The sequence below is a fragment of the Nerophis ophidion genome, linkage group LG03 (genome assembly GCF_033978795.1).
Source record: "Nerophis ophidion isolate RoL-2023_Sa linkage group LG03, RoL_Noph_v1.0, whole genome shotgun sequence".
Classification (NCBI taxonomy): Eukaryota; Metazoa; Chordata; class Actinopteri; order Syngnathiformes; family Syngnathidae; genus Nerophis; species Nerophis ophidion.
Genome location: NC_084613.1, coordinates 16,324,587 through 16,337,631, shown reverse-complemented (window position 1 = coordinate 16,337,631; position 13,045 = coordinate 16,324,587). Strand labels below are relative to the sequence as shown.

General features: G+C 40.1%; 1 protein-coding gene across 2 annotated transcripts in view; it reads left to right on the top strand.

Annotated features, from left to right (window-relative positions):
- The window catches only part of rfwd3 (ring finger and WD repeat domain 3), a 31,218-nt gene extending 19,465 nt beyond the window's left edge, over positions 1-11,753 (top strand). For both annotated transcript variants that reach the window (XM_061894421.1, XM_061894422.1), the window contains exons 4-12: positions 1-44; positions 2,770-3,053; positions 3,129-3,243; positions 5,257-5,488; positions 5,569-5,719; positions 9,157-9,333; positions 9,427-9,641; positions 10,774-10,988; positions 11,079-11,753. In XM_061894421.1, the coding sequence (XP_061750405.1) occupies positions 1-44; positions 2,770-3,053; positions 3,129-3,243; positions 5,257-5,488; positions 5,569-5,719; positions 9,157-9,333; positions 9,427-9,641; positions 10,774-10,988; positions 11,079-11,222 (1,577 nt within the window). In that variant the 3' untranslated portion in view covers positions 11,223-11,753. The remainder of the gene's footprint in view (positions 45-2,769; positions 3,054-3,128; positions 3,244-5,256; positions 5,489-5,568; positions 5,720-9,156; positions 9,334-9,426; positions 9,642-10,773; positions 10,989-11,078) is intronic.
- The last annotated feature ends 1,292 nt before the right edge of the window (positions 11,754-13,045 follow it).

Genomic DNA, 13,045 nt, shown 5'->3' with positions numbered 1-13,045 from the left:
CCGCTGATGGCGACACAATAGAAGGTCAGCCTGATGACGTCCAGGTAATGTAACTTGTTTTTCTTTGACGTCAAAATATCTTATCAAGAGGGCTGGGCGATACGCCTGGAAACTGTATCACGACATTAAGTGTTTCGTATCGGTCATTATCGATAATTATTGATATTTTTAATGACCTACGGAAAATAAAGATGAAACGTAAATATTTTTATTCCACATGTAGCCTTCCTCTGATAATACTCCCTCAGCTATCAAGGCAGAAAGGAAATGTCAACGCAAGCATGGAAACACTTAATGTAAAACGTAATTGTAAAATCACATGGAACACTTAACAATAAGCGCCTAAAATGAAAGTGCCAAATAAGGAATATGAAAGACGGATGTGTCCAAACTACGGCCCGCGGGCTATGTGCCGCCTGCCGGCGTCTTCAATGTGGCCCGTAAGACCTCATGGGTTTAATGAGGATTTGTCTAACCTGACTCTCGCCAGATCCCTGTAGTTCACTGGGCTTCGCACAAGGATCTGGGCTTGAGGGCATTGCAAACTCTTTCAAGGTAGCAAAAGAAAATAATGAACCATTCGGGATCGCCCGGTGGGATTTCATAGATGTGACGTAGCACCGAAGCGACTGTTTGATTCAAACAACAATGGCAGCACACAACGAGGAGTCGTGTGCGGACATTGATTCTGCTGTTGCAACTGTTTTGTCGAGTCTATTTAATATTAATTATTTAAAAGATGAACAGTGAATGGTTTTGAAGTAATTTGTCAACTTTTCACTCTGTCGTTATCCAATATATTCTGTTTTGGATTTCCTAGCGTCGCTCTCATCAGCGTCACGCGGTGATTTCGAGTGAGTGGTTGAAGTAGCACGTCATTCGAGATAACGGACAAGTGGTTTATCCATCTATTGAGAAGTCCCAGATCCTTGTGTAGAGCTCAGCAAACTACAAGGATCTGGCGAGAGTCAGGTTAGAATCTTGTCGACCATATGAGTAAATCAGGTCTATGACAACTTATTAGTATATACTTGTATGAACCAATGCAAACAACCTTCCCTAGTCATGGTGCAAAAAAAACAATCGAACCTCCACAAAATGCCAACAGACATGGTCACACATAACATAATTTGTGGATATCATTAAAAAAAGATCAGAATTACACCCATTTAAATCCATTACAAAGAATGATGGGGAAAAATGTAAAACACTCTCCACACGTATCCATGTTTGGTGCATTTTAGCAGCTTGTTATTTCTGATTGATTACAAAAATTAAAGGAGGTCGTCATGGAAGTAAACAAGATATGAGTCAAACTTTCACGTACTCTTAATATCCAATTATATTAATTATATATTCATTATTTATAGAGAGAGAGAGAGAGAGAGAGCGAGATTACTGCCATATATATATATATTGTGTATATATATACAAAACGGTTTGGACACCACTAAAGGAAGAAATGCCTGATAAAACAATGCAAAGTATGAAAATGTCAACATAGAGAATCCTGACAAGAACTATTTTCTGCAGGTATAGTGGCAGCGCACATTAGTCTGACTACTTGGGTGGTGTAAAAAAAATTGTTTTTTATTTTTTTCTTAAATCTGTCCTGTCTAGCCTCTCAGACAAATTTTATTGTTGATGTAGATGATCTATATCTGCTGTACATATTTACTCTAGAAAAGACAAGTGTTGGATACTTCTCTTGATGTCTTTTTTGTATTGGACTTTATTGAATGTTTGGGTGGAGTTTTATTTAACAAAAAACGGTTTCATTTTAGGTGATATAGACTTTTATCAGAACTATTTTATGGGGGAATGGAGTTAATCATAGAACTGGCATCCAATGTTATTAAAAAAAGTATTGATTTTGACTCGACAAATGATTCTGTATCGAATCGTTACCCCCAAGAATCGAATCTTGTGGTGCCCAAAGATTCACAGCCTTGCTGACTACTGTTTATTTACATACCATAATTGTTTCCAAACGGTGTCTGTAACACGGCAGTAAAACGGCTGATCAAACAAAAAAGAAGTCATCGTCATGGACCTACTGGCTGAGGAATCTAGCTCTCCAATCAGCTAAACAGACTCAATAACTCCACGGTGACATTTAGGTGAATATACTTAGGAGTTTGTGAAACTGAAACAATACAAAAAGAATGTCATTGTAAGTTCATAAAACTAACACAGATATTTGTAAACATGTTAGTATACTATTTAATGACACTAGCTTGGTTTCATTACAATAGCATGTACAAAAATGCATGAAAACACCACTATAGACTTCACACATGGGACGGTTTAGTAAGTATGAATTGTTTGAGTTGTATTGTAAGAACTTACAAAAGTTGCTTGGAGTGCTGAAGAATCCACACGAGTAGAAACGCTATGGACGGCTTGAAGACTGAACGACACTCCGGTTGGGGGGAAAAAAACACCCAGGGTAAATGGAAGGACACTACAGCACCTGCAGTGAGCGAACTCATCCCAGAGGATGGCGTCGTAGCACAAACAACAACGCACCATCCCATTGTGTTTGCTTGATATTTTTAACTTTTTAATATGGCCGTCAACAAAGAAAAATCTTGATATATAATGATACTGTTTTAACACCCAGCCCTACTTGTTATGTATGATAACTTTTAAATAACCTGGCAAAGTTACAACATTTATAATATTGTCTTTTGTCAGTAGTTCCTGCATAATCTTTCGCGTGCTGAGTCATGTGACTTTGTTTCTCAATGCACTAATTCATCATTTCAGCCGCCCGCCGCCCCGCCTCTCCAGGCGTCCCAGGGCGAGGACGGCGACAGCGACACCTGCAGCATCTGCTTCGAGGCCTGGACGACGGCGGGAGAGCATCGCATCTCCGCTCTGCGCTGCGGACACCTCTTCGGCTACACCTGCATCCACCGTTGGCTGACGGCTCAGCGCTCGGCCGGCAAATGTCCGCAGTGCAACAAGAAGGCCAAGCGCTCCGACATCTTGCTGCTCTACGCTCCCAAGCTGAGAGCCATGGACAACAGCGAGCACGAGAACCTGAAGAAGCAAGTACACCTGCTTTTCTCTGCTTTACAGGTGACCGCGTTTTGCTCATTGTGTGTTTGTGTGTGTGTGCGCAGGGTCCTGAAGGAAGAGCAATCTCTGAGGAGGAAGGCCGAACTCGAATCGGCTCAGTACAAACTCAAATTCGAGGTGGTTAGCAACAAGTATGGACAAGCACAACAGGAACTCCAGGTATCACTTTTTCATTTTCATCTTCTCATTCGGGCTCCATCTGAGGCCCCGGGTCCTACATTGTGTGGCATTTCATGCATGAATATGTGCTGATATAATAAGGAAGGGTTGCTGTCAGTAGTTGATACCGATACATTTCCACAATCTTCGATACTTATTTGACACCATGAAAAAATAATATTTTTTGTAGTACAAATCCAACTTTATTTGTAAAGCACTTTGAACATAATCAGTGGACCAAAGTGTTTCGTAGCATAATGACTACACTACGCAAAAACTAAGAAATAATCACCTAAAAAATACACACGGATAAAAACAATAAGTAAAATAAAGTACAAATAAAATGAAATCAATAGAAAATTCAAGTAAAATCTAATTAAAAACCTAGGGCTGTCAAACGATTAAAATAATTGTTCGCGATTAATCGCAGTTTTTTCATAGTTAACTTGGAATTAATTGCAGATCAATATCATTTTTTGTTATCTATAAGTGTACCCTAGACAATTTTTGTAAATGTTTTTATGAATGGACAATTAGTTTGCTTTAAATCATTGTTAAACATCATGCTTTTTTAAAGAGCTCAACAGAAAAATGGATACAAACACGTTTTTAATGAGAATACGATAAATAAATAAAATACGTGCAGTGTTTTTGTCTTGCCAGATTTCTGATTTTGTAGGAATACAGAATTTGTATTCCTGCTGTAGGTGCACTTGCATCCAGAAGAGGAGCTACACTTGCATGTTAAGATACTGTAGTAATACAGACTTTGTTTTCCTGCTGTAGGTGCACTTGCATCCAGAGGAGGAGCTACACTTTGCATTGTTAAGATACTGTAGAAATACAGAATTTGTATTCTTGCTGTAGGTGCACTTGCATCCAGAGGAGGGGCTACACTTGCATGTTAAGATACTGTAGCAATACAGAATTAATATTCTTGCTGTAGGTGCACTTGCATCCAGAGGAGGAGCTACACTTGTATGTTAAGATACTGTAGCAATACAGAATTTGTATTCTTGCTGTAGGTGCACTTGCATCCAGAGGAGGAACTACACTTGCATGTTAAGATACTGTAGCAATACAGAATTTGAATTCCTGCTGTAGATGCACTTGCATCCAGAGGAGGAGCTACACTTGCATGTTAAGATACTGTAGCAATTGCACGCATTAATAACACAAAATGTGGATGGTTACAATCATGGTTTGATTGTCAAAGATGTTTATATATTATGTGATAGTTCTACCTATGGTGGAAACTACCAGGCAGTTTTCACCTTCACAACAAATTAAATATATTGATTATTTTCAAAGAACTAGACATTGCAATTGCAGTACAAATTTCGATTGAATGAATGTTGAGGAGTCAAAGCACAACTGAAATGCTAAGAGTTACCACGCTGGCCAGATACTGTGAACTAACAAAAAATATGAGCTAAAAATCTAGTATGCTAAAAGTACTATGCTAACAATAGCATAAATACAGCTAACATTATTGAAATACCAATATATATATATATATGACACTAAGGTGGTTACCTGTTATATTAGCGAAAACAATTTAGCATGATACCTGTAACGAGCAACAAGTACCAAAATATATTGCTGTAAGGTGTGTACCTGAAAAATGTTTAGCATGTTAGCCTGCTAACGTTAGCGTGCATCACGCACCAAAATATGACTGAGGTATACACATACACAATGAGGTAAAAAAAATAAGTTGGCATGCTAACCGGTACCAGTAACAAAACATTTGATGCGGCGGTCTGTACCTGCAAAATTTGCCAAAAAGCTAACATGCCAGTATTAGAATGCTAACGAATGTCAACTCGTTAAGAAACACTCTGGAGACCCCTGATATACATGACTAATGCAATATTTTTTTCTGATTAATGACATGAGTTAACTTGTTAAATTTGACAGCCCAATTTGTTTTGTTTATTTGTATTTGTCCAATGTGCCATTAAAAAAAAAAAGTGTTGAAATACACCATACTGGTCTTGCCTTGTCTTGCAGGAGCTTAGAACTCAGATGACACAAACTGAGAGGGGCTCAGCCGCCGTCTCCTTCCCCTCCTCATCCTCATCGTCGCTCCACTGTGGCCCTGACCGACCCAAATTGGCGCCGTACGGCTTCTTCGATGCGGTGGTGGTGTCTCAAAATGGAGGTTGCCGAGTTTTGTCCTACTGCGAAGCCATGAGTTGCCTGCTGGCCTCACAGCCTTCGCCCCACGCCACACTCGTGCCCGGTGAGACCTTACTGTCCATCCGGCCTCATTGACCAATCAGTGTCAGACTAACGCTGCAACTCTTGTGCGCTCTTGGTCAGGCTGGGGCGTGAAGAAAGTGAGCCTGGCCAACCTCAAATCCAGCCAGTACATTCCCATCCACAGCAATCACATCCGAGGTCTGTGCTTCAACAGACAGAACGACAGCCTCCTCTTGTCGGCCGCTCTGGACGGCAACATGAAACTCACCAGGTAACTCCAATAACGTGTGAATGATGTGTGTGCGCAAGCCGCCGATATGCTCCAGTCAAGCCAAAATGCTAACGTCAGCATTGATGCAGCAAGTACCAAAATGTATGACTCGGTGAGGCTTACAAATGTACAATTAGCTTAACAATCAGGCATGCTAACAGTTAGCAAGTGTCATGTACCAAGTTATGACTCATAAGGTGTACGGTTGCAAAATTAGCAACAAAAAAAATTTTGCATGTTTGCACATGTCAAGTACCAAGTTATATAACTGTACTGTGGCAAAATTGGCAACAACAAAAAAGTTAGTATGTTAACATTTTAATTTTCCTGAAGGAACTCTCCTGAAGGAATCAATAAAGTACTATCTATCTATCTATCTATCTATCTATTTGCACATGTTAAGTACCAAGTCTTTTACTCCGTGGTAAACGGTTGCAAAATTAGCACCTAAAAAAGTTAGCATGTTAACACATGCCAAGTACCAAGTTATATAACTGTAATATTGAAAAAATGGCTTTCAAAAGTTAGCATGTGAACATTAGCATATGTCAAGCACCAAGTAATATGACTGTGTTGTAAACGGTTGCAAAAACAGCATCTAAAAACAATTGTCAAGCAACGAGTGATATTACTGAGGTGTATGGTAGCAGAATTATGAAAATAATAGCATGCTTATATCAACATGCTTATGGTTAACATATCGCAAGTATCCAGTTATATTGCATAAACAGTTGCAAAATTAGCACAAAAAAGTCTGCATTTTAATCTATGTCAAGCACCAAGTTATATAACTGTACTTTGGCAATATTAGCTTTAAAAAGTTAGCATGTAGACATTAGCATATGTCAAGCACCAAGTAATAGGACTCTGGTAAACGGTTGCAAAAATAGCACCTTAAAAGTTTGAATGTTAACATTTGTCAAGCGCCGAGTTATATTACTGAGGTGTATGGCAGCAGAGTTAGGAAAATAATAGTTAGCATGCTAATGTCAACATGCTTACAGTTAACATATGTCGAGTATCAAGTTATGTTACCCTGAGGTAAACTGTTGCAAAATTTGATGAAAAAGTTAAGATGCTTATGTTAGCATATGTCAAGTACCAAATTAAATGACTGAAGTGTACAGCGGTAAAATTAGCTCAAAAAGTGAGCATGTCAACATTAGCATATTTCAAGCACCAAGTCCTACGGCTCTTTGGTAAATTGTTGCAAAGTTAGGACCTAAAAAGTTAGCATGTTAATATTTGTCAAGTACCAAGACTGAGGGTTATGGGAGCGGAATTAGCAAAAATATAGATTGCATGCCAATGTCAACATGCTTACAGTTAACATATGTCAAGTAGCTTGTTATATAACTGAGGTGTACGTTTGCAAAATTAACAACCAAAAATGTTAGCATATGTCAAGCACCAAGTCATATGACTGTGTGGTAAACAGTTGCAAAATTAGCACCTAAAAAAGTTAGCATGTTCACACATACCAAGTTATATGACTGTACTGTGTCAAAATCTGCTAAAAATGTTAGCATATGTCAACCACCAAGTAATATGACCCTGTGGTAAACGGTAGCAAAAATAGCACCTAAAAGTTTGCATTTTAACCTATGTCAAGTGCCAAGTTATATGACTGAGGTGTACGGTGGCAAAATTGGGGGGAAAAAAGTTAATATGATCATGTCCGCATATGTCAAGCACCAAGTTATCTGACTCTGGGGAAACGTTTGCAAAGTACGCCAAAAAAAAACGTTTACCATTGTGTAGAAGACGCCCGTCAAACCTGACCTAACTATGGGTAAATAGCCCCATTGCCTTGTGGATCAGCTTATTTAGGCAAAGGCTAAGGGAGCACACCCTGACAGAAAAGCAATATGCTGGTGGTGCGCAATAGGCGGGCCTTGAAAGATTAAAGGCCTACTGAAACCCACTAGTACAGACCACAAAGTCTGATAGTTTATATATCAATGATGAAATATTAACATTGCAACACATGCCATTACGGCCGGGTTAGTTTACTAAATTGCAATTTTAAATTTCGCGCAAAGTATCCTGCTGAAACGTCACGCATTGTAGAGGACATTTTGTTCCAGCATCGTTCCTAGCTATAAGTCGTCTGTTTTCATCGCATAATTCCACAGTATTATTGACATCTGTGTTGCTGAATCTTTTGCAATTTGTTCAATGAATAATGGAGACGTCAAAGAAGAAAGCTGTAGGTGGGAAGTGGTGTATTGCGACCGCCTCCAGCAACACAAACACAGCCGCTGTTTCATTGTTTACATTCCCTAAAGATGACGGTGAAGCTTTACTAAGGAACAGAGCGGTCAAGCGAACATGGTTGGATTGGACCACACACACAAAGTACAGTGTATAATGCAGCGATCATTTCGAAAGATCCTGTTTCTAAGAGGGTCCCTTGCGAAGGGCAGAGATGGGCATCGCCACCACCCGTCGACTGGTGCTGAAGAAAGGTGCGGGGCCGACCTTCATAGCATAGCTCGGTTGGTAGAGTGGCCGTGCCAGCAACTTGAGTGTTGCAGGTTCGATTCCCGCTTCCACCATCCTAGTCACTGCCGTTGTGTTCTTGGGCAAGGCACTTTACCCACCTGCTCCCAGCGCCACCCACACTGGTTTAAATGTAACTTAGATATTGGGTTTCACTATGTAAAGCGCTTTGAGTCACTAGAGAAAAGCGCTATATAAATATAATTCACTTCACAATTCACTTCACTTCAGGTTGTACAGGTACAACAATATATAATCTCACTAAAACACTATAAGCAGATAAGGTTTTTTTTCCAGAATTATCCTTGTAAATGTGTCTAATAACATCTGAATTGCTCCCACTGTAGTTTTTTTTTTTTTCTAGTCTTTCACTCTCACTTTCCTCATCCACGAATCTTTCATCCTCGCTCAAATTAATGGGGAAATCGTTGTTTTCCCGGTCCGAATCGCTCTCGCTGCTGGTGGCCATGATTGTAAACAATGTTCAGATGTGAGGAGCTCCACAACCCGTGACGTCACGCGCACATCCTCTGCTACTTCCGGTACAGGCAAGGCTTTTTTTTATTAGCGACCAAAAGTTGCAAACCTTATCGTCGGTGTTCTCTACTAAATCCTTTCAGCAAAAATAAGGCAATATCTCGAAATGATCAGGTATGACACATAAAATGGACCTGCTATCCCCGTTTGAATAAGAAAATCTCATTTCAGTAGGCCTTTAAGGACCCGGCAACCTCCTGCAGTCATGAGTCGTCACGGGCTCACCCACACCACCGGGTTTACCTTATTGTAGTCAAGATAGTGCTACTGGAGGTGGAGAAAGCCCACCTCCGTTGGCACTTAAATATCTCCTTGCGCAGGTACCATGTCGTCACCGGCCTCTATGGACAACCATAAGCAAGTGTGCGTGTGCGTGTGCGTGTGTGTGTGTGTTGCAGCCTGCTGACCAACACTGTGGTTCAGACTTACAACACGGGCAAGCCCGTGTGGAGCTGCTGCTGGTGTTTGGACAGCACCAACTACGTCTACGCAGGCTTGAACAACGGCTCGGTGCTGGTCTACGACATCAGAGACACCAGCACGCACGTCCAGGAGCTGGAGCCGCTGCGCTCCAAGTCTGTGCCTTTTTTTTTTTTGTTTGTTTGTTTTTTTAAACCCCCAACAATGTCAAAACGGCAGGAACCTACATCCAACATCATTCCTTCCAGGGCCCCGGTGGCGTCTCTCTGCTACATCCCGAAGGCGGAGTCCAGCTCGTTCCCGTGCGGCGGGCTGATCGCCGGCTCCCCGGGCGGGGGCTGCTTCTGGGAGCAGGTCAACGAGAGCACGTACAGGCCGCACATGCTGCCGCTGGAGCCGGGGGGCTGCACCGACATCCAGGTGGAGACGGAGAGCCGGCACTGCTTGGTCACCTACCGACCCGGTGAGAACCTTTCGCCGCATACCCGCCCATCTTGCCTCTCTGTACGCCAGGTGTCACTAACGAGGTGCCCGCGGGCACCAGTTAGCCCGTAAGGACCAGATGAGTCGCCCGCTGGCCTGATCTAAAGATAGCTCAACTATTCAACACCTACCAGTGAGCTGCCTCTATTTTATTTAATTTTTTTATTTACTAGCAAGCTGGGTAGGCTTTGCTCGACATTTTTAATTCTAAGAGAGACAAAACTTAAATAGAATTTGAAAATCCAAGAAAATATTTTAAAGACTTTGTCTTCACTTGTTTAAACAAATTCATTTTTTTTTTTTACTTTGCTTCTATAACTTTCAGAAAGACAATTTTAGAGAAAAAATACAACCTTAAAAATTATTTTAGGATTCCTTCCTCTTCTTTCCTGATGATTTAAATCAATGTTCAAGTACTTTGTTTGTTTTATTTATTGTAAAGAATAGTAAATACATTTTAATTAAATTCTTAATTTTAGTTTCTGTTTTTTCGACAAAGAATATTTGTGAAATAATTCTTCAAACTTATGATTAAAATTAAAAAAAGAATATTCTGGCAAATCTAGAAAATCTTTAGGATCAAATTTAAATCTTATTTCACAGTGGATTTTAACCTATTTAAAACATGTCATCAAAATTCTAAAATTAATCTTAATCAGGAAAAATTACTAATGATGTTCCATAAATTCTTTTTTTTTATTTTTTCAAAAAAATTCGAATTAGCTGGTCTTTCTCTTCATTTTTTTCGGTTAAATTTTGAATTTTAAATAGTTACAATTGAAGATAAACTATGTTTCAAAATTAAATTTTAATTTTTTTCGTGTTTTCTCCTCTTTTAAACCGTTCAATTAAATGTTTTTTTCATCATTTATTCTCTACAAAAAACCTTCCGTAAAAGGAAAAAAAAATGTTCGACGCAATACCCATTTTTTTATTAACTGTATATAGATTTATTTATTAAAGGTAAATTGAGAAAATTGGCGATCTCTGGCAATTTATTTAAGTGTGTATCAAACTGGTAGCCCTTCGCATTAATCAGTACCCAAGAAGTAGCTCTTGGTTTCAAAAAGGTTGGTGACTCTAGCTGTACGCTGACGCTCTCTCCCCTGCAGGCCGCTTGAACCCCAATCTGCGCTGCGTCCTGATGTCCCTGACCCGGACGCCCTCGATGTACGCCAACCAGCCGCCCGGCTGCTGCTCCACGCCCGTGCAGACGTTCACCGCCGGCTCGTCCTGCAAGCTCCTCACCAAGAACGCCATCTTCACCAGCCCAGATGGAGACGGGGCTCTGGTGTGCGCCGGAGACGAGGCGTCCAACTCCACCATGGTACGATCGCAACTTTCTTCCTTCACAGTCGTCTTGTTCTGCTCAACTCCCTGTCGCTTTCACAATAAAACACTGACCGCGACTCCTCAGGTGTGGGAGGCGGGTAGCGGCGCTCTCCTCCAGAAGCTTCCCGCCGATCTGCCGGTGCTGGACATCGCGCCGTTCAAGGCGAGCGGCGACAACTACCTGGTGGCGCTCACGGAGAAGATGATGAAGCTGTACAAGTGGAAGTGAGCGAGCATTATGTTTACAGTAACAATCAAGATGTCAGTCCTTTTATTTTAAAATGGTGAGGTGTACTTTGAGCAACATGTTGTCTAAAAACAAATTGCCAAAAAACTGTTTTTGTGTGCCACGCGTGTCATGTGACCATCAGGCGAGACAAAGAAGTGGCAAATAGTCCTGATTTTTAATGTTGGCCTGTCTTTATCTACCAGGCAAACATTTTACTGTTACATATTTTAATGCGGAAAAACAGGTTTTCAGTGTCCTTCTCAGACGTCCGAGTGGCCCTGAACTCAGCACCAGCAGCACCCAGCTTGGTTGAACTGCTCAGCAATGTTAGGGTTTGTACAATAAAACATCACCAAATACTGTCTTCACTACTCTTTAATACTCTGAATAAGAGCTTCAAATATCCCAAAGGGCATTTATTGTACTGTATATATATGTGTAAATATATGTATATATATATATATATATATATGTTTGTATGTATCATTCCTAGTTTTCCTTTCAAGTCAATAAATACATTTTAGGTCTTGACTCTTTAATCAATGCACGTTGAGAGGTGAATCTTATTCTGAAAAAAACACAGACTTTGTCTTTTGAGTTTACATCACCAATAAAAATCCGTAAAAGATTTTATTGCATTGGATTGGAGAGTGCAGGAACTGAAAACCCAGAACAATAGACGAGGGTTTCTGCGTGTCGTTAAAAAGAATTCAGTGGATTTAGCGCATTGAAAAGCATTAAATTTGATGTGCGGAGTAAGTTCACAAAGGCTATTAGATCATTACAAGTCGGTAATTAAAGGCAGGCCCCAATTAATTGCCTAATTTCTTTGGCGTTACTAACAAGGCAACTTCTGCTGTTACCACGACGCCACCACACCTGGCAGCTGCTGCTACCACTACAAAAAAAAATACGTTCTCGGATTAAACAGTCTTGTGAGGCAATTCTAATTCACTAGAGTAAAAGTTTCAACTATTCAATCATTGTCAAATTCTTACATAAGACAATTGAAAGCTTTATATATATATATATATATATATATATATATATATATATATATATATATATATATATATATCCATCCCTCCATCCATTTTCTACCGCTTATTCCCTTTTGGGGTCACGGGGGGGCGCTGGCGCCTATCTCAGCTACAATCGGGCGGAAGGCGGGGTACACCCTGGACAAGTCGCCACCTCATCGCAGGGCCAACACAGATAGACAGACAACATTCACACTCACATTCAAACACTAGGGCCAATTTAGTGTTGCCATTCAACCTATCCCCAGGTGCATGTCTTTGGAAGTGGGAGGAAGCCGGAGTACCCGGAGGGAACCCACGCATTCACGGGGAGAACATGCAAACTCCACACAGAAAGATCCCGAGCCTGGATTTGAACCCAGGACTGCAGGAACTTCGTATTGTGAGGCAGACACACTAACCCCTCTTCCACCGTGATATATATATGTATATATATACATATATATATATATATATGTATGTATATATATATATATATATGTGTGTATATCTATATATATATGTATATGTGTGTGTATGTATGTATATATATATATATATATGCGACTTTTTTATATATACATACACACACATACATATATATATATATATATATATATATATATATATGTATGTGTGTGTATGTATATATACATATATATATATATATATATATATATATGTATGTGTGTGTATGTATATATACATATATATATGTGTGTGTATATGTAGGTGTGGGAAAAATCACAAGACTACTTCCTCTCTACAGAACTGTTTCATGAGGGGTTCCCTCAATCAAAAAAA